Source organism: Pyrgilauda ruficollis, unplaced genomic scaffold (assembly GCF_017590135.1).
Source record: "Pyrgilauda ruficollis isolate IOZ18807 unplaced genomic scaffold, ASM1759013v1 scaffold95, whole genome shotgun sequence".
NCBI lineage: Eukaryota > Metazoa > Chordata > Aves > Passeriformes > Passeridae > Pyrgilauda > Pyrgilauda ruficollis.
Genome location: NW_024531599.1, coordinates 551,101 through 571,303, shown reverse-complemented (window position 1 = coordinate 571,303; position 20,203 = coordinate 551,101). Strand labels below are relative to the sequence as shown.

Sequence of the window (20,203 nt, the reverse complement as noted above, 5' to 3'; positions counted from 1 at the left end):
TTTCCCGTGAACAAAATAAACTACTCTGGGCTCAGTCTGCACCTCCTGTTCTGTAGCTGAGTCTCCAGATGAAATGAGCCAGGAAAAGCCCTGGACAATGGGACTGTTCTGTACTAAAACAGTTATCAAAAGAAGTGGGAAAATGCTTGTTTTCCCCACATAGAGAATTCTGTCCTTTTGTCACCTAAACCCTAAATCAGTTTGTTTTCTCTGGAAGCCTCAAATCTCTAAAGGCAAAATCTGTCCAGTTTCCTGGTCTGAGTTATCACAGAGGGGTTTCATTGGTGCACAAAACAATTTCCAATTTTTTTGAGAAGAGACTTCGTAAGAACAAAATTATTAAAATAAAAAGCTACTAGAAAAGAATTTTATATGTAATTTTTTTCTGCACCTTCTCTTAGTCAAAAAAACTTTCTCAAGGAGAATTTTTCATTAACGCAATTGTAATGAGCATGAATTCAGCTCATTGTAAGAGGATTTAGATGGCTTCAGCTTTTGCCCACAGACACAAGCTACAGTCAGTCCCTGCCTGGTGACTCACCTCAAACACCCTGTGGCATTGAAGAACACTTCTGGGTTGATAATTTCTCGTGTCCTGTTGCAGCTGCCCTCAGACCAGCCCGAGAAAGGGATGATAACACAGTCTGTCAGCACAGGCAGAGCCTCCTGTATCAACTCTTCTTTTAGTTCATCAGTGGAGGAGAGGTTCCAGAGCAGTCCTAGGAAGGACATGGGACACAAGCTCAAGCACAAAGTCATGTGCATTAGGAACTTTGTTTAGCTCGGGGTGATTCCAGCACCAAAATCCTTCTTCCCTTCACCACTCTGAGCTGAGGGTATAGAGGCTGCCTGAAGTCTTGGTCCCTGTCCACCCCTATGGGAGACAGGCAGGATAGGTCCACATGGTGGTGGGCATTTAAGCATCCTTCCTCCTCCCAAAATTGCTGTTTATTGCTATTAGGTTGCAGGGGACAGCATCTCTCCAGGGATCTTGGAAAGGCTTGCACATAAAACCTGGGACACAGCTGAGGGTGACCTGCACCATAAAATTCCCATCAACTCCTCAGGCAAAGGTGAGGCATCACGGAGAGAACCCAGTCAACCCTACTGGGATTGGCAGCTCCCTTGGCCATCCCTGGGAACAGCACAGGGGCCAGGGTGCAGGGAGGAGTGGGAATGGCAGGGTGACCCTAACTGGGAGGGGACCTGGGGCAGGTGCTTCCCCAACAGGCACTGAGGAAGTGTGGAATCCTTATGGAACATGGAAGGGTCAGGACCTCCTCTGCTTTCTGATTTAGGTCACCCTTTGGTGCAAGAGGAGCAGAAGACCCCCTCTCTGTGCTAGGGCAGCACCAGGGCTGCAGATCCCAGGCAAAGGAACCTCATGGCTGAGCAGACGGGGTACCTGTGAGCTGTTTCTGAATTTCAGTGTTCCCTGTCCTGCGGAGGAGGCTCACACACTCCCTGATCCCGTTCTGCCGCCGGGTTTCAATCTTGTTGGTGGGGTTCTTGAACACCAGGTTCCGGAGGGCTCCGGCTGCCGCCCGCTGCACGTTCTGGTTCTGGCTGCGGAGCAGCTCCACGAGCTTGGCAATGCCCCCCAGCCGGTAGACCTGGACAGGAGAGACATGGGACAGACACGGGACATGAGCATGGAGCACCAGGAGAGACATGGGACAGACAGGGGACATGAGCACGGCACCAGAACAGACACAGGCCATCAGCACACAGCACAGGACACCCAGAACTGCCCCAGCAGTGCCAGCGGTCAGACAGCCCATCCTGGGGGAGCTGAAGAAGCAGAGCTGCCAGGGAACGAGGGCCAGAGATGACAAGTCTGGTTCAGGCTGTGGGTCATGAGCACAGAGCTCCTGGACTGGAGGCTGGAGTCAAAAGCTTAAACTGCAGGAGTGGCTATCTGTGAGTAATGGCCATGGACAGAGTCCTTTGCTGATGAAATGTGCTCCTGCAAACTTTCACCCACCTCCACAGTCTGCACCTAGTGGAAATGCAGTCTTGCCTATGTGCAGAAGCCATTTATAGCCATCTAATAACATCCTGTGGTCATTTATCTGCATCCTGAGATCACAGGCTGAGCTCAGAGGGATGGTCATGGCCAGTGTCACCACCCTCGCGGTCAGTCGCAGGCAGCGGAGGGAGCCCAGCTCTGCAGGACACCACACACAGCACACGGAGCTTTGAAGGCAGCTGAGCTCTCCCAGTGCTGAGCGTTCCCACTGCGGGATGTGCTCTGCAGCGGCCGTGATCCCACAAACACCCCTCGGCTGAGGGCTGCTGACAATGGACAATGAACGAGCACCTTTTGGGAGGGAAGGAAAACAAGCGTGTGCTGGGATGAGTCACCGACCTGCTCTGGCACATCTTCCTGGGAAGGATGGCACGGCCCAGTGCTCAGAGAGGGTTTGCAACGGTAACAAAGGGTGTGGCCACCCCACAATCGGCCACCTGAAGGTGGGCTGGGCACCTGCACTCATCCAGGCACAGCCAGGGCACAGGGGCACAGCCCCACACCGGGCCAGCGCTTCCAGCTCCACTGTTGTGCCAGGATAGGGAAAGCCACTTCCAAAGGGTTGGCATGTCAGTAAATCCAGGGTGGGGATAAACTTTGGTGACATCCTTGCCGCAGCAAATCCGTCCTTCAGTCTGCCTCCTTTGCTGCATGTTGGCAAAGGAATTGAGGAGTAAGAGCATCAGAAAAATAACCTGTGCTATAAGAAGGGCTTCTCTGTGGTCAGGTACCACAGAATCACGGAGGGGTTTGGGTGAGAAAGGACCTTAAACCTCATCCTGTCCCACTCCCTGCCATAGGGACACCTTCCACTATCCCAGGGTGCTCTAAGCACTGCCCAACCTGCCTTGGACACTTCCAGGATGGGGCAGCCAGCATTATGGATGTGCAAAATTATCTTTGTACATGGCCACTAATAAGCCCATTGGCTCAGGTGGCTGAAATATCTGGAAAAGGGCTGTGAAAAAGGCTGGCAAAGGGCTGCAGGGTCACTGACCAATGCCCAGCAAAGTTCACAGTGGGATTTAAAGCAGCTTTGATTGGCTCTGACTCTGCAGCTCCGAGGTAGTGAAAAACTGATGTAGAACTGGGGTCAAGATTGATGTGGAACTGGGGTCAAGATTGATGTGGAACTGGGTGCAGTTGCCCCCAGGAGAGGACATTGGATGGCAGCTTCCACACTGTCAAACCCCATCACCCTGTGCCACAGCAGCTCGTGGTGGCAACAGGAACAGTCTCCCTGCCACCCAGAAACTATTCCAGGTGTTAAATCCTGACCAACTGCTTTGTGAGAAAATGGCCATCAATAGCTGAAATATGTACTTAATTAATACCTGAGCCTGACTAAAGAGGTATAAAGCACCCTCATGAAAACCAAGGGAACCTATGGATCCTTGGCACTAAGGAGAACCAGCCCCATCCCTCTCTTGTGCCATCAGCCCCGGTGTGGCACTGGAGGAGTCTGCTCACCTCTTGCTTGGCAGACTCATCCTGGAAGCAGGTGTGCTGCAGGTAGTAAGCCCCCATGGCCTGGTACTTGTCATCAGAGGAGCACAGGAGCTGGATGGCCTTCTGGATCGTCATGGTGCCAGCATCAATCTCGTCACCACAGATCCTGTGTCAGAGAAATATGGAACTGGGTGAGTGCTCAGCCAAGACAGCTATGTCAGCACTGGGAGTTATTGGGAAGGAATCAATGATAAAATATTATCACATTGCGACCACACAGTGCACCTCTAGTGGATTTCTCTGTCTCAAAAAAAGAGATGGTGAAAGATGGAAAAGACAGAGTGAAGAGCACTAAGGGTAATAAATTCTAGATCCAGTCTATCCACAAGCAAAGGAGACAGAAAATGAAAGCTGGGTTGAGGTGGTGGATGTCTGATCATGCCCAAAGTGGAAGTTTAATGAACAGAGATCCAGTTCACTGTTCCCCAAATAAAGGAGTGAGTGGACAGGAGTGAAACCATCAACCAGGTCATGAAGACAAGGTAACACAGGCAGGTGATTCTCCCACAGCATGGGATTCTTTGACGTGAGAGGTGGTGAAAGCAGAAATGTGAGTGCAGTTGATGGTCTTGGGAAGCTGAAGCAGATCCCTCAGGAAAAGGCCTGTGTGGAGTGATGAGATGGACAAATAGGCAGTTTATGAAATGCTAATAATAGCTCTGAGACATCCTGCTCCCAGGGGATGTTCACACTGGCTGTCTCCAAGCTCTTATAAAAGCTGATCACTGTCATTGTCCCTGTTAGAGGTAAAGAATGTGCCTGCAACTCAAAAGGAAGGATATGAATTCCTCTGGCTTGTGGCAGGACTGGAACCTCGAGAGAAATACGAACATCTGGAGGCTCTCCCACTTGTTTAGAAACGTGAAGGTCCTGCTCTTTTTGGCCTCTTCTTATTCAGTACCATCTGTGATGTTTTAACCACATAAAATTAGAAAAGGGTCCAAACTTTCAGGGGGGTCTGAACTGCAAAGCTTGTTTGTGCTTCCAGTTATAGAAATTAATGTAATTGAAGGTTCCTGTCTCCTCTCAGCACCCCTTCAGCTGAATCCTGTAGATGCTGCACAGGGATCTCAGCTCATGGCAGTGGTGGCTGCATTAATTTGCAAAATCCAGGACTGAGGAGAGTCAAAACCAAACTCCTGTTTGGTTTTACCGTCAGCAGTGACAGGATACAAATGACAAAGGCTTCATTAGCAGTGGATGGAATCCAAAAGTGTGAGGGCTTTCCCAGGCCACTGAGGTCGTGGCTGTGCCTGGCTCATGATGCTCCCTGGGACTGATGGGGAGTTTTACCTGGAGGTCAGGAAATCAGCCCCTGATTGAACCACATTTATTTATATACGTTTTTGCTACATGTCATACCAGGAGTGACTCTGTAGAGGGGCTGCTCATCTTCAGACAATGCCATAGACCAACAGAACAGTGATTTTTAGTAATTTCTTTAAATGAATCCATTACATTTGACACGTTAAATTTCACCACAAGACAGTAGCACTTCCAGACATGGGATGGAGACAGTTGCTTTGACTGTGCCAAAGAAATGTACAGAATGTACAGGTCTGGAAAGGACATGTGGTCACCACCCGCAGCACTTACAGTGAGATAAAACATTTATCCTTATGAATCTAAGGGCTCCCCTCCACACAGCACAGAGCAGGGAATAATATACACAATTCCACTGGGAATTTCACACAAAAGGCAGCATGAAGGACTCTGGTCTCCACTGCCCTCACTGGCATAAAGTTACAGTCAGCCTGCATCACTCGTTCAAGCACCTGTGGAGTCAGTGGAAAGAAATCAGTGTTTCCAAAAACCACCTTGCCTTTGTGTCTTGTACATTTTTCCTAGGAAAGGAAGCCCTGCCCTCTGGAGACACCTCTGCCTCTCTTGGTATGCAGGAATGAAAGACAACAGTCTGGGGTTGGACCTTAAGCATTCTGTGTCTAAGGCTGGGTAAACTTCATTCCACTTTTATTTCTACACTGCAATAAAACATCACTTCCTCATAAGACTTTTCAGCAGTTTGAGCCTCTATCAAAACCTGGCACCAAGGAACTGCTATTAAACTTGCAACAAGGAGACACAAAACTGGAAAGACTAAGTAAACTAGAAATTATGGAGCCCCAGAAACCCTTGGGTTGGATCCAGGATGTGATTTTTTCTCAGTTTTTTTTTCATGCTCCTGAGATGATTGAGCTGAGAACTGATGGATCCTGCACCAGGGAGGGGCTTCTCCTTTGGGAACTGGGACCTGGACTGGAGATATGGGAAGAGAGGCAGGTTGGTAAAAATACCAGGTCAGTGGCCACGTAATCATAGTGATCTATTTTGCTTTATAATTATTAAATCAAAGGCACTTTTTCTGAGACAGAAGGATGTTCACTTGGTCCAGCTGCTCAAGGAAGGCAATTTTCTTCACATCCACTCCACAGAGGGACAAACCCTCCTCCAGCTGGGAAAAACTGGGGATGCAGGTGTAGTTCTGTGGGAGAAGATGGGGAAGGTTCCCTTTTCCCTGCTGTCTCCTCAGCAGAAATTCACAGCAGGTCAGCAGTCAGGCTCAGTCACACTGCCCAGGAAGCAGCAGGGATTTCTCCTGCCTGAGAATAAAATCACCCTGGCAAAGTCCAGCAAAGGGGAGATTGTTCCTCAGTCAATCAGAGATATTCCCAACCAGATTCACACTGTGGGAACAACAACCTACTTCAAGACAAACTCTTGGACTCAGCCATCTCCAGCCTGGGCAAGGTGGTTAGCCCAAAGTGACTGGTAGGAAGAGCTCCAAACGTTGTTCTTCCACGAGAAAGAAGCAGACTAGGAAGAGACATCAGCTGGAAATTATTCAATGGAGACAAAAAAGACCAGATTCTGGAATGGAAGGCAAACAAATACTGAAGAGGATCAGGATCAGAGAAAGGCAACTTCTCTCATGTTTCATGAGCAGATTTTGAGTAAATTCCCATCTAAGTTTCCCTCCTGCTTGTTAGGGCTACAGGTCCCAAGAGAGGAGGAATTAACAAATTCCATTGTTCATTAATAAAATCAGAGTAGAGACTCTCAAAACAGTGCTCAGCACATCCCAGGATTCTATCCCAAATAAAACCAAACCAAAATGAAGGTGCCTTTCATCGTACTTGGTTCTGCTTTCACTGCATGGCTTAGCCCTGAAGAATTAATGTTTTGACATTGATCAGCTTTAATTATCCCAAAAGACAAGAGATAGATCAGAAAACACCCTCAGCAACTTTCCTGACTATTTCAGCAACTCCTGTCCTTCTCTCTGTTTGCAGTACTGCCAGAGAAGCTGAGCTCAGGAGGGAATGGTTGTTGGGGACACACTGTCCCCGAGCTTCAGGCCCAGCACAGAGACTGCAGCAGCTCAGCTGGGGCCAGGTCGGTGTCACCAGAGCCAAATGTGGCACTAAGAAATCCCAAAGGGTTGCCCCAGTCCATACTGCCACCTGCACAGCTGCCAGCTGAGGCACCCAAGACCTCTGGCAGAGCAACTTCGAGATGTTACGGATTCCCAGGTGCCTGGAGAGACACTCACATGGTCTCTAATGAGGTGTTTCAGTCTCCTTCTCCACACTCAGAGAACTCCAAAGGGAAGAGCATCCACATCTCTCAATGGGGCCAAAGGTAAGTGTGGGTTTGCAGGTGGCTATTAAAGGCTCCTGATCCAGATCAGCAAACCCTCAGCCAGGGACTGTCTGCAGACACCCAGCTCCCCGTTCCATGCTCCCAAAGGATAAAACCCTCTTCTCCAGAGGTGGGATGAGTCTAGGCTCTCAGCCATGTCTCCAGCTCAGACATCTGGGGTTCCCTGAGAACAACAAGAGGTGTTGGCTTTGTTAGGAGGTAACTCAGGGACCTGTCTCCGAATTCAGCCCCACTGGCACTGGGCAGCTCAGCTCAGAGAGACGCATCTCCTGAAGTGGTGCGACCAGCTCAGACCACTGCAGGGCCACAGACACCACGGCCACCACCTTGCCCTGTCTGTGCCATGAGGCCCTTGAAGCACAGAGTACAACAGCTCTAAGCAGATCTAATACAATGTCAGTCCTTGGTGGACACAGATTTCTTGTACCAGTTGGAGGGGCATAAAGACTCCAAATTTCCCAGGAGAATTCAACATCCCATTGTTTGTTATTGCTTCTTAGCATTGCTCCCTGATGACCAAGCAGGTTTTTTTTTTCTGAGTAGGCATAAATAGTATCAATAACATCAATAACATTACAACATGTAATTTAGCCAAAAGCTGCCTGCTTAGAGTACTACCCTGTCACCTGGAGCATGCTGCAAGTGCCACCCAGCAGAGGAAATGGTTAAAAGTGGGCAGATGTGGGTGGTCTCCACCAGCTGCTGAAATCACCGGTGCTGCAGCTTCTAGAGTGAAATACTGCAGCTCTGGGGGATGTCACAAGAGATCAGGAAGGAGAAGGGTTCTGTGGAGAACAGGGAGTCCTGGACACCAAGAAAATTCCTCCAGTTCTACCAGACTCCAGAGAGCTGCATTTTGGCAAAACGTGAGTGCTGCTCATTGAGAGCAGCCTTTGGGCAGGAGCCACTGGAACACCCTGAACGTCTGAGCACAGGCAAGAGATGCTGAGCTTGGAAATGTTGATCCAGATATGACATAATGATTACCAAGGCTCAAGTCTCTGAGTGAAGAGATGTCTGGAATCCCAGAATGACTGAGGTTGGAAAAGATCTCTGAGACCATTGGGTCCACCTGTGGCCAATTCTCACCTTGTCACCCAGCCCAGAGCACTCAGTGCCACATCCAGGCACTCCTTGGGCACCTCTAGTGATGGGGATTACACCACCTCCCTGGGCAGCCCCTTCCAATGTTTTACAACCCTTCCTGTGAAGAAATTTTTAATGGAAATGGAACAGACATGAGAAGGTCCCTCTCTGCTCACTGAGGAAAGATCATGACAACAGGGCTGGTGGAGGAGAATAAACTGCATGAGGAGTTTTAAACAGTGTTCAACCTCCTGATCTGGCAAACAGTGCAGAACTCAGATTTCATGACCAGGACCAACAGCATGGGGTGAGTAAACCCCTGTATCATGATTTAGTTTATAAGGGAATTACAGAATGGCTTTTCCTGACAAACAGTTCAATGTTACACTGCTCAGCAGGCAGTTGGAAGAAAGGGCTTTGATCAGAGTTTCTGCTGTAAGAGAAAAGACTCTGAGGGATATCAGTTATCAGAGACAGCTCTTCCCTGTCTCATACAGCCAAAGCCAGTTCAATAAATGGCAGCAATCACATAATCAAGATGAGTTGTGGAAATAACTTTGTCACCAAATGCAGAGGGACTGCTCAGACAGATAGTTCAACAGTTTTTGAACACTCATAATTTTGATACCTGCACACCACTGTTGCCACCTCAGAACACTCAGTGACCCATTTTTCCTCTCACACCATTCAGGGAGACCAGATCCACAGTAGAGGCTGACTCAGAAGCACCACTCTGGAGCCAGTCCATGGGCATTACAGAGTTTTGTATCACAGACAGACCCAGTGGAGCGCAGGTCCCACTGCAATCCCTCTCACAGCAATGGAAGTCACTCCATGGATCACCTCAGAAAGCATGGAAAGCATCCAGCCCTCCCCTAGCTCTTGCAGGCTGTTGGCAAACCTGCAGACAAGACATCCAACAGATCCCAAAACAGGAGATCTGCAGCACAAAAACTGAACACAGAATTCTCCATGTCACAAAGGCACAAACTGCACCTTGCGAACGACCAGAATGGAAGGACAGAGCCCCAAAATTGGAACTGGCAGCAGCTGTGACCCAGCTGAGCCCTGTCCCTGCATGTGGAGGTTAATAATGGGGTACCTACAAGCAAAGCTCTCCTTACTCAACATTGGGGGAGCCAAGGGAAGATTGAAATCTCTGGGTGGAGAATCCTCCAGACACAAAGCCCTACATAGCAAGGAGAGCCCAGACATGTTCCTGACCCATCTCAGAAGCCCCTCCCCAAAAAGAGCACACTGAGAGCAAGGCCAACAGTGCCCTGCAAGACACTTTTGAGGGCTAAGAGTAATCCAAAAGAGTAATTTTTCCAAAAAGGACAACTTTGTATGTCTCCAAAGCTTTAAGGACAGCTGCTCTCAACCTCCTCCCCTCTGAGCACAACTCCTGTACCAGGTGCCCCCTGCACCAGCCCAGCTCAGCAGAGCTTCAAGCAGAGCAGGGGCTGTGCCACAGCCACATCAGATTCACCCAGGGGACACAGCCCCAGCCGAGCCCACAACTCGAAGCCCAGCTTGGAGCCCAGCTTGGAGCCCGAGGTTTCCACAGCAGAACCAGTTCTGCCAGATGAGCCGTGCCCCAAGCCAGGAGTGTGTAAATGGAGCCACTCCCTAACCAAGGGCAACCAGAGCTGGAGAGGATCCCTCTCAAAACAGCAGCTCTCCTCTCAGAAAATGCCATCATTCTCCAAGTGACTTCTCCAAAGCCATGACCAAGTTCCTGACCGTGGCTTTGGCCAGCACCTTCCAGGACTAATTGCTCCAAAGTTGTGTCCTCCCTAGGAGAAGGCAGCTGCAGCCCTGAGTTCCGGCATTCTGCCACCGCCCCCCCACTACACTTTTTGCTCTTCAATGAGAAATTCCCTAGAACAGATCACTTCCAGTTTGTGTAACATCTCTGGATCCTGTTCCAGAAGATTTACAGAGCTACTGACAGCAGCAAGCCAAGGCCACCAGTGCTCTGGGCTGGCCAGGGCTAATCTGGCATGTGTCAAACATGGAGTAACTGGGCACAGGGGCAGCCAAGGGCTCATGATAACATTCTGTCCTTCTAACATTCTGGGGCAGTGATGTTTCTTGGCATCCTTGCTCTGGGACATACCCTCCTACTCAATCCCAAAGGAGGGAGGCTTAGCCAGAGTAACCTGGGACATTCAGATGTAGAAAAGGGCACGGTTTGGCTTACGCTGCTGAAAGGGAAGGGGATTTTCTTAGTATCTCCATCATTCCTTGGGGCAACAACTCAACAGTTTCAGACCTTTGCTGGGAGTTCTGACAAAGTCTATGAGCCCTGATAAACAGTCTCATACACATCCTGCAGTAGGAAATTTCTCCTTGGGACCAGGGACCACCAGGAATGAGTTTGGGAGCTTTTACAGTTAGTGTGATAAAATTCTCCCTCTGTCAGGGAGTTGTGAGAGCTTCTGGGCTGGTGCAGAGCCAGTCCTGCGTGATGGTGATGCAGCACAGGAAGTGCAGTAGCCCTGGGAACTCTTGTGGAAGCTGCAGCCCCTCCTTCTCCAGCTTTCACTGCAACGTTTTGCAGTTCAAAATATGCAAACCATGGTCTTCCAAGGCTTCCAAGACTATGGCTTGTACAGACCAAGTCTCTCCCAAGACTGCAACAGAACATGATTGGTGCTCCAGAGCTGGAGGTAGCACAGGGCATTGGGGCAGCATTCAATCACCACCCAAACCAGGTGACTGTCAGTGGGAACTCTGCTGCATTCACAGGTACATGCTTGGGAGGGTTTGAGCTCACCGCTGTGTTTTACACGCCCTGTGCTTGTAGGCAACATCTACAAGAAGGGATCTGATGATCAAACATGATGGACTATCCCCCACCCTTATATATTTCCTATCCCAAATAGGACTGGATGCTCTGGACAGGAAAGAATTGAACAGCTTCCACTGGCTCCTCTTTGCTGGGTAGTCAGATTATTTCAATTAGGATATTTATTTCAATTTATGATTCAGTTTTTTTCTGGAACCCAAATCAGACCTTTTGGGCAACTTAAGTAGGGGCTGGGTGGAGAGAAGAGATTGAAACACCACTGCTTAGCAGGCTCTCAGCTCTGCTCTGAGTAAGACCCTCAGGAACTGACTTTTTCCAAGACAGGGGTTTTTTGGGTAAGTTTTCTGCCAGGCTGAATCAGAAGGACAGCCAGGAAAGACACCCTGACTGCACATCAGGCCTTCTGCCCTTCACCTCCCCATCCTCATACCATTGTGGGTTAATGCCACCAGAGACTGAGGGATTGTGTTGCCCAATGTCACAGGGCTACAGCAGAGATATCTGCACTGAGCCAGTCCTATCAGTTCCCCTCCACAGCCCAGGAAACGAAATACAGCCCTTAAGAGTGACTCATCTGACCCACTTTGCTGCAGGACGCGCTGGTAAGGGCTCTCCAGCAGCGCAGGTGCCTGGCTCCGGGGGACAGAGCTCCGAGCACCGTCCACCCTCCCTCAGGGTCACAGCACTTACTTGGAGCTGGACTGGGCCTGTCCATAGACCCCGTCCTGCTTGCAGCTCATCACGGGCTGGGCATAGACCACGTCGGGCTTGTTGCTCGAGGGGCAGGACAGGGCCCGCGCTGGCACTTTTTTACTGATCCTGCTGGTTCCCTGCTGGGTGCTGCAGCTGCTGTAGATGCTCTGGCGGTTGAGGGTGGCCTTGTGCTCGGCCCGGCCGCCGCCGTGGGCCTTGCGCAGGGTGCCGCGGGGCGGCTCGCAGTAGAGGTCGGGCTCGCTGCGGCTGCTCTTGATGTTCTGCACGAAGCAGTAGTCGCTGCCGGCCCGGGGGCTGCACAGCGCCTTGCCGTGGGCCCGGCTGGCCCAGCCCTCCATCTGGCTGTAGGAGCTGTAGCGCCGGCTCTCCACGTCCCGCTTCAGCGTCCCGTTGTAGAGCTGCCGAACACCAAACACAGCGTTAGGGCTGAGCTGAGCCGGGCACTGCCAGGCCCGCCTGGCTGCCCGTTTACTGCTTTCCTGGGCCTCTCAAGCATTTTTGTGCCCAAAATTTATGGGAGGCTATCGAACCTGCAGCCCTTACAAAGGAGCCAAACCCCACCTGGGATCAGGACGTGGGATCCAGGAGCTTTAAAGTAGAACTGAAAGCTGAAACGTGACCCTTGCAATAGAGAAAGTGATTTATTCCCAACACACAGGGCCTAACCCACCCTGTCATTACAGGATCTCACTGCAAATCTCCCACCATCATGGAGCTTGATGCCCCATTCTGACCTTCCAGCAGTCCCTGCAGTTATTTTTAATTTCCTTATGCTCTTTTCTTCCCCTCCCATCTATTAGTTCCTTAGAAAGGGAGTAAAGGGAGTGAAAAATGAGTAAGAAGAGATTCTTGAATCTTGTTTCTTGTGCCAAGAAACAAGTGGAGACAGTGAATATCTGCTTATGAGTTACAAGGCGTGTAGTATCTGCTCAGATAATGGGATGCTCTGGGAACAATGGGGAATATGCAATAAAAACTGAGATGACTAAGACAGGAAGCAAAAAAGAAAGGATAAAAGATGATAAAATAAACCATCTACAATTAGCAAAACAAAAAGATGGCTTTAGCTGCCCTGCTGTCAGTTCAAAATGCCTTCACCACTTCATCAGAAGTCCTCCAGATTTGCATCAAGTTTGCCACACCACGACTGAATTCAATCTTCTTCTGCAATGTTAAACCTTTGGGATGTCAGTGCTGGCTTGTGGGAGCCTGCAGGATTATGTCCAAATGCGAGACAACTCATTCAGGTGTGTACTCCAGAAAGGAAAAGAAATTAAACTGTTTTAGGGCTGTTTGCCCCATGATGCTGAGTTTGTGCTCTGCATCCCCTCAGCAGTCTGGCAAGGAGATCTCCAAGACATACAGCAAACAGGCATAAAAAGAACTAAGGAATAAAACTGCCTTCCCCATCTCCCTTTGATTATCCTGGGAAAGCTCATCCATGGTCTCCTGTTGGATCAAAGTGATCTTTTCTCATCCAACTCTAAGCAGTGGCACTTTGGGTGCTGCTTTCTGCAAAGGCCACCCAAGGGTCCCTGTGGCTGGGAGAGAAAAGTCAACACTGGCTCCTCATCATTTCCTTGGAATTGTGAAAAGCCTGTGCCTGGTGCAATGGTTCATGTCACTGAAAAAAAAAAATTCCGTATTTCCAAGCCTAGAAACACTCTATGACGGAGAAATGGGAATCCTCTGCTGGCTCACCCTGAGTCCCTCAGCTCTGCCCTAACTCCATCCCAGCCCCAGTGCACTCAGCATCATTCCAACACTCTGCAGAATTGTCATTATGTTAATTAATTAAGCAAAATATTTCCATTAACAAACTGATCTTCAGGAATGCAGGGAATCCTCTCGGCTGTGTCCCAGAGAGCTGCAGAGGTAACGGCTGAAACCCTTCCCAAGGGGCTCCCTGCACCACCCGAGTGGGACTAAACCCTTTAGTCCAGCTCTGCTGATGCCCAGATCACTGCTATTTGAGTAGTTTTCAGACTTTCAGACGTGCATCTAAAAGGTGAATTGCTGCAAGGGGACAAAAGGGAAGCAGCTTCTCTCTGTGCCTTCTCCAGAGGACACAGAACAAACCTGGTGCTGAGTGGCACAGGGGCAGGTTCAGAGCCTCCTGCAGAGCTCCCTGCAGAGCTCCCAGGGTTTGGAAGGACAGGTTGCAGGTGAAAAGAAGAGCCAGGGTGAGGCACATCACAGTAGAATGTGATGAGTCTTGGGGGCTCTCTGGCAGTGGGACAAGCCCTCTGCTGCCCAGGATAAAATGCAGGATGGCCACATACACAGGGTCTGTCCGTCCCAGTTTTGCTTGGGAGCACACACACAGCAACAGCCACGTGACCTTCCATGAAGTCATGATCTACCATATATGTCCTTCTGAGGTGATATAATCTTCATTTCAATTAATTTTCCTGGGTTCAGAAACCCTGGGGTCAGTGAGGGATGGACAGGGCTGCAGTGGGAAGGTGCAGGGTGGACTTTGTGCTCAGTGGAGCCACTGGCAGCAGCCGCAGGACAGAGAGCAGCTTGTCAGATGTGAGCCCTGCTGGTTTTCTTTGTGAGTCAGTTTAAGCTGGGATTATTCTGTAGGGCTGTCAGAAGCTTGGCAGAGCTGCGGAGCCCCTGGGCATCTGCTGAAACTGACTCAGGAAGCCTGGAAGAGGAACTTGTTTATCTAAAGCCGGGATTTGCTCTGCAGCGCGCTCACTGAGGGGAGGGGGGGAGTCTCTGTTTGCTGAACAGAATCATGGGTTCTCAGTTTCCTGCTGGGTTTTAGAGTGGCCATAGCGTTGTCCTCCTTCTTGGCAGCCTTGAGACGGGTGAAGCTTTGCAAAGACACCTTTCTGCAACACAGGAGCCCTGGGCTGCAAGTCCAAGCAGGTCCTGGCAGGGCGGGGGAGCCTTTTGCAAACTCATGGGAAAATCGTTCCCGTGTGATGTGAAGCTCATTACCAAAGGCAGTCCAGGACTTTTATTGCTGATTCTACAAGATGCTTGGCTGAGCCCATTTTAATCTCTTTCAAGTGGCACGGACCTAATTGGTATCTCAGAATTCCTTTTTGCAGCAGGAGCCTGATCCAACGGCTCCAGATCGATGAGGATTCTCCTTCCAGCTCCAATGGATCTCAGACCTTGAGCCTATGGATCCCTGCATGACCGGGGCTGATCTGATCCCTTTCTGTTCCTGGCACAGCTTCCCCACACTAAAACCTAAATTCCTGTGTTACACGCTGACCCAGCTAAGTCAGGGACCGTCACTTCTAGCACTGGAGCAAATGTGGCCAAGGGAAGGGAATTCCCTGCAGCCATCAGTGAGACAGGACGCCCAGCAAGGAAGAAGTGAAGCACTCTGTGTCTGGAAAGATGCCATCTCTGAGGGGGAAGGTGTCACACAGACTGTGGTTTAAAGAGCCACCTGACAACAGCTCCCAACTTCTGCTGATGCCACTCTGTGTGCAGGGAGCTCTCCCTGTGCAGAAGAGCAGCAGTGAAAGGAAAGAATCAATCTCTGGCCTTCAGATCTCATCAGTGCCCAGAATTCCTAATGCTGTGAATTGCACCTGCCCACTGCCCATGGGTGTGTGCATGGTGTGCCATCCACACCTCTGGCCTTCAGGAGTGTGGGGAAATGCTGGGAAAGACCAGGAAGTCCCTCACAGTGGGGTGGAGACAGAAGGCAGTGATTCCCTCCGCACTGCAGGATCTGGGAAGCATTTTGAAGGGCTCAGGCTATCACTGAGGCTTCTCTGCACAGGAACTGAGAAGTAGGGACAGCTTGGAAGGTGTCTCCTTCCATCACACAACTCCTTGAATTGCCAAGGAGCAGCCCAGAAAATCATCCTTGTCCTGGGCTCATCCCCCAGTGTGGGCTGCGGGGAGGGAGAGGATTTTCTCATCTACTCTGCTCTTGTGACACCCCACCTCTGCACAGTTCTGGTGCTCTAAACATGAGGACATGGAACTGTTGGAGCAAGTCCAGAGGAAACCACCGAGCTGATAAGGGGACTGGAGCAATTCCCCAGTGGAGACAGTCTGGGACAGTTGGGAATATTCAGCCTAGAGAAAAGAAGGTTGTGTGGAGACCTCACAGCACCTTCCAGGCTCTGAAGGGGCTACAGGGAAGATAGATCTTTCATCAGTAACTGGAGTCACAAGACAAGGGGAATGGCTTCAAACTGTCAGAGGGCAGCCTTAGATGGGATTTTGGGGAGAAATTCTTCCCTGTGAAGGTGGGGAAGTCCTGGCACAGGCTGCCCAGAGAAGCTGTGGCTGCTCCATCCCTGGAAGTGCCCAAGGCCAGGTTGGATAGTGCTTGGAGCAACCTGGGATAGTGGAAGGTGTCTCTGCCTATGACAGGGGGTGGAATGAGATGATCTTTAGGGTCCCTTCCAACCCAAACCCTTCTGTGCCCCTATGATCCTATGATTCTGCTTCCAGCCATTCCATCAGGCCCTGGCAGTCCCCTGCAGCTTTAGGATGCAGGAGGATGCTCAGGTGCAGCCAGGCCACCTGACATTCTGAATTTTAGTGTGAACTTCTCCTCCCCACTGTGAAATGAGTGTGTCTGTGTGAGGCCAGGCCTTGGGAGCTGTTCATTCACAGTCAGGGAAGGCAGGGAGGAAGGAGAGGCACTGGAGATGAGCACTGGTGGCACTGCTGCTCCTGTCAGGCCCAGGGAGGAAGAGCTTCCCTCCCAGGCAGCAGCACAGACCTGCCTTTAAATTAATGAGCATTTGTGGATCTCCAGTTCTCAGCCTGCAGTATGTTCTTAGAACAACAACTGGAATATCCAACATGTGAGACAGGTAAATAAACATCTTTAAACTCTTATGTCAGCTGGAATAAAAGTGGTTCTAGAGAGAAAGTCAAAATGGCATTTCCCCAGCCATCAGCCATGAGTCCTTTTCTGGTTTTTTCTTCCATAAACCCTTTTTCTTGGCAGGAAAAGTGTCTATCCTCCCCCTAGTTTCCAGAGAACGAGAAGCACGGAGCAAGGTGCATCAGCCCAGGAATGGCGCCCGGATCCAGCTCTGCCTTCCCACGTCAGAGCCCTCCCAGAGAACTGGGTGTTTCTGATTCCGCATCTGAGGACGCCATCAGTTCATTACCTGCCTGGATTTTTTTTCCCTTGCAATTTGTTTGTTTCTAGAGCAGCAGACAGAGAAGTGAGGGCTCCGTATAAACACGTCAGGAGCAGGTTTCTCCCAGGCTGGAGGGCAAAGCACAGGAGATGCAACCTGAGCAGGTCCCACCCTGAGTGCTGGGTGGGGAGAGCTCCTCACGCTCCTTGCGAAACCCTCTGAGTGCTGCTCCCTCCATGGCAGGGAGAAAAATTGCAAAACCAGCAAATACATTGTTTATCTATTTCTGAAATGCTCCTTCCCACCTCTCCCAGGAGCTGCCTTTCCCCTATGACTTTTCATCTCTATTTTTCTCATTCAGCTGAGATTTAGGTCTTGCTGGTTCCATTTTTTCTGGCCAAGGAAGGCACTGTCCAACTTGCTGTTCCAAAGCCTAAAGCCCTGTGCAAATCTCCCAGGGACACCAGGTTCTGACCAAGCAATGATGTGCAGTGACTTTAAACCTTTGTTTTCTCTGGCAAGATTATTCAAACCACTCTCTTTTGGGGTTCTTTTAAGCTTGGATGCATTGTCACAACAAACAACAAATTTTGACCTGAAATCCTTATGGAACAAAGCTCCCACTGACAATGAGAGGTTTTGTCCAAAGAGGCAAAGGCAGGCAGGGACAACAGTGACCACCTCTTGTTCAGGAAATGCTCTTCCGAGAGAAAGCTCTGACACTTCGTCCCACAGAGGAGTTTTGGTTAAAAATATTCCTACAGTCTCTGGTGCAGAGGGATCACCGGTGTGTGTTTCTCATTAGTGCCATAACGGATGTAATTACTACAGGTAACTGCTTTAATCCAGCACCACCAGACCAGCCATATATTCCTTGGTCTGGAAGCATGGCTGCTCCTAGAGCTGTTGTTAAAGTAACACCTGGACCCCCCCTGGAAGAGAGACACTGAGGGGCTGGAGCTTGTCCAGGTAAGAGAACAGAGCTGTGGAAGGGTCTGGAGCACCAGGAGTGGCTGAGGGAGCTGGGAAAGGGGCTCAGCCTGGAGAAAAGGAGGCTCAGGGGGGACCTTCTGGGTCTGCACGACTCCTGACAGGAGGGGGCAGCCTGGGGGGGTTGGGTCCTGATCCCAGGGAACAGGGACAGGACAACAGGAAATGGCATCAAGTCGTGCCAGGGGAGTTTCAGATTGGACATCAGGAGGAATTTTTTCATGGAAATGGTTGTTAAACATTGGAATGGTCAGCCCAGGGCAGCGGTGTGGTCACTGTCCCTGGAGACGTTCAAGAAATGACTGGACCCTGCACTCAATGATGATGGGTCAAAGGGTGGATTCCATGATCTTAGAGGTTTTGTCCAGCCTCAGTGATCCTGTGATTCTGTGAAAGCCCCAGCTCAGCTCTGAGGGGATAAAGATCTGCTGGAGACAGGACACATCTGAGATTCCCTCCCCAGCACATCCAGGGTTTGCTCTTGCTGGGGGCAGTGCTGGGGGGACACACTGGACACATCCACATCATGTGGGGGATTTCCTTCTTGTGGAAGCAGCAGTATCGAGAGCCAGATGGTCTCTGCAGCTTGTCCTGGTCCTGCCTCATCTTGGTCATGCTGTGGGACCTGGGAATGCCCCAGCTCCCTGCCAGCAATGGACCTGCCAACCCAGCAGACCCAGGCAAGAGCTGGGTGGGAGCTGAGCCTCAGAGGTCTTTGCTGGTGGAACTCCACGTGCTGCCCTCCGTGTGTTTAGGATTTGGTTGTGCCTCTCCAAAGCTGTGCCTGCAGTTGGGGTGAGCACCAAGGTCCCTGCAACCCATGGACCACCTGACTGTGGCTGTGGCTTTGCAACACTGCTGGAGAGATTCCATTTTTGGGGTGACCTGAGCTGTCAGAGACAAGGGTGTGGCACATGCTCAGGCTTCTGTCATGGCTGCACTGCTCTAGGTGCCCAGTCCAGCTTCCGTAACCCTCCCCTGGGTTTGTCTGTGTAAATCGTGGTCACCACTGGCCCTCCTGTGGCACCTGAGGTGTTGCTCACACCAGGACACAGTTCCTGAGGCTGGAGGGCTTTGGGAACTGCTGGCCGCTCACAGCTCACAGTGGCAGTAGGGTGACAAATACCTCCAAGGCTCCACAGCACCTGGGCTGAGGTATCACCCTGACACAGAGGAGTTTGCAGTCACAGATCCTCCCATTACTGCATCCCAGTGTGGTATCTGAGCAAAGCAATTCCCGAAGGCTGAACATCCTTGAGAGCTGCGCCAGCCCCTGACATATGAGCCAAGGAAATGCTGCAGCCAGGAGCAAACCCACTGCCCTCCAAGTGCCTCCTGGAGAGGCCCCACTGGCTCAGTGCTCCTTGCACTGGCAGTGAGAAGGTGCTCGCTGGGGACAGCGATGCTGCAAACGAGGCAGCCCACAAGGGCAAGAGAAAATAATGTCATTTGTAATAATGGGTGAATCTGAGAGGTTAAGCCAAAGTCTTAGAAACAAAGAATTTGGGAATAATTAAATTAGAAAAGCCCTCTAAGATCAGAGTTCAATCATTAACCTTACACTGCCACATTCACCTTAAACCATATCCTCAAGAGCCACATCCAAAAGATGCTGAACACTGCTAGGGCTGGGGACTCCACAACTGCCCTGGGCAGCCTGTTCCAAACTGACTGATCCAGAAAGAGCTCTTCCTCCATATCCATCATTTCTCTTACTCTAATATCTGAACATCAGTCTCACAAGATTGAACAACAGAAGTGAAAAGTTTGACATTTCCAGGAAGACACAAAACAAGACAAAAGGAGGAAGTCAGGAATAGCAGCTTTTAAGAGCTGTGGGTGGGACAGGACACGTTTAGTGTCACCATTTGAGGCAGTGCCTTAGATTAGGGCACTCCAAGAGCAGCGTCTCAGGTGTGGGTGCTGTGGAGCAACACCCTGGAAATGGATTTCCCACTGCACCTTTTTAACTACAGGGGGACTGGGAGCTAGTCATTCCCCTCAACATTACACTGGGCCACTTCCCTGGAGTATCTGAGTTTGCCTGTGCCTGTCTCAAAGGACTTTGCCACTTTTCAGACACATTCACAGCACCAGCTCCAGCTGGAAATAAGTCCAGCAATTTTGCCTTCAAAAATAGATTTGCTTTATCTTTGTTTTCACGTTTTATAACCCAGGAATTACAAACAGGAAACATTTCTTAGGAAGCCCAAGAACCTGCACAGACCCCAAACAGGTCTGTAGACAAAAGCTGAAGTTATCCCAAGCTGGAGGCTGGTGGCAGATTTGTGGAACCTTTAATGCTGTCTGGAAAAAACAGAA

At 50.3% G+C, this 20,203-nt stretch overlaps 1 protein-coding gene across 1 annotated transcript in view; it reads right to left on the bottom strand.

Annotated features, from left to right (window-relative positions):
• The window catches only part of PKP1 (plakophilin 1), a 43,860-nt gene that overhangs the window by 12,989 nt on the left and 10,668 nt on the right, over window positions 1-20,203 (bottom strand). Inside the window, exons 3-6 of the mRNA XM_041489536.1 lie at window positions 11,787-12,208; window positions 3,500-3,644; window positions 1,406-1,613; window positions 542-719 (exon numbers count right to left, since the gene is read on the bottom strand). Coding sequence (XP_041345470.1) covers window positions 542-719; window positions 1,406-1,613; window positions 3,500-3,644; window positions 11,787-12,208 — 953 coding nt within the window. The remainder of the gene's footprint in view (window positions 1-541; window positions 720-1,405; window positions 1,614-3,499; window positions 3,645-11,786; window positions 12,209-20,203) is intronic.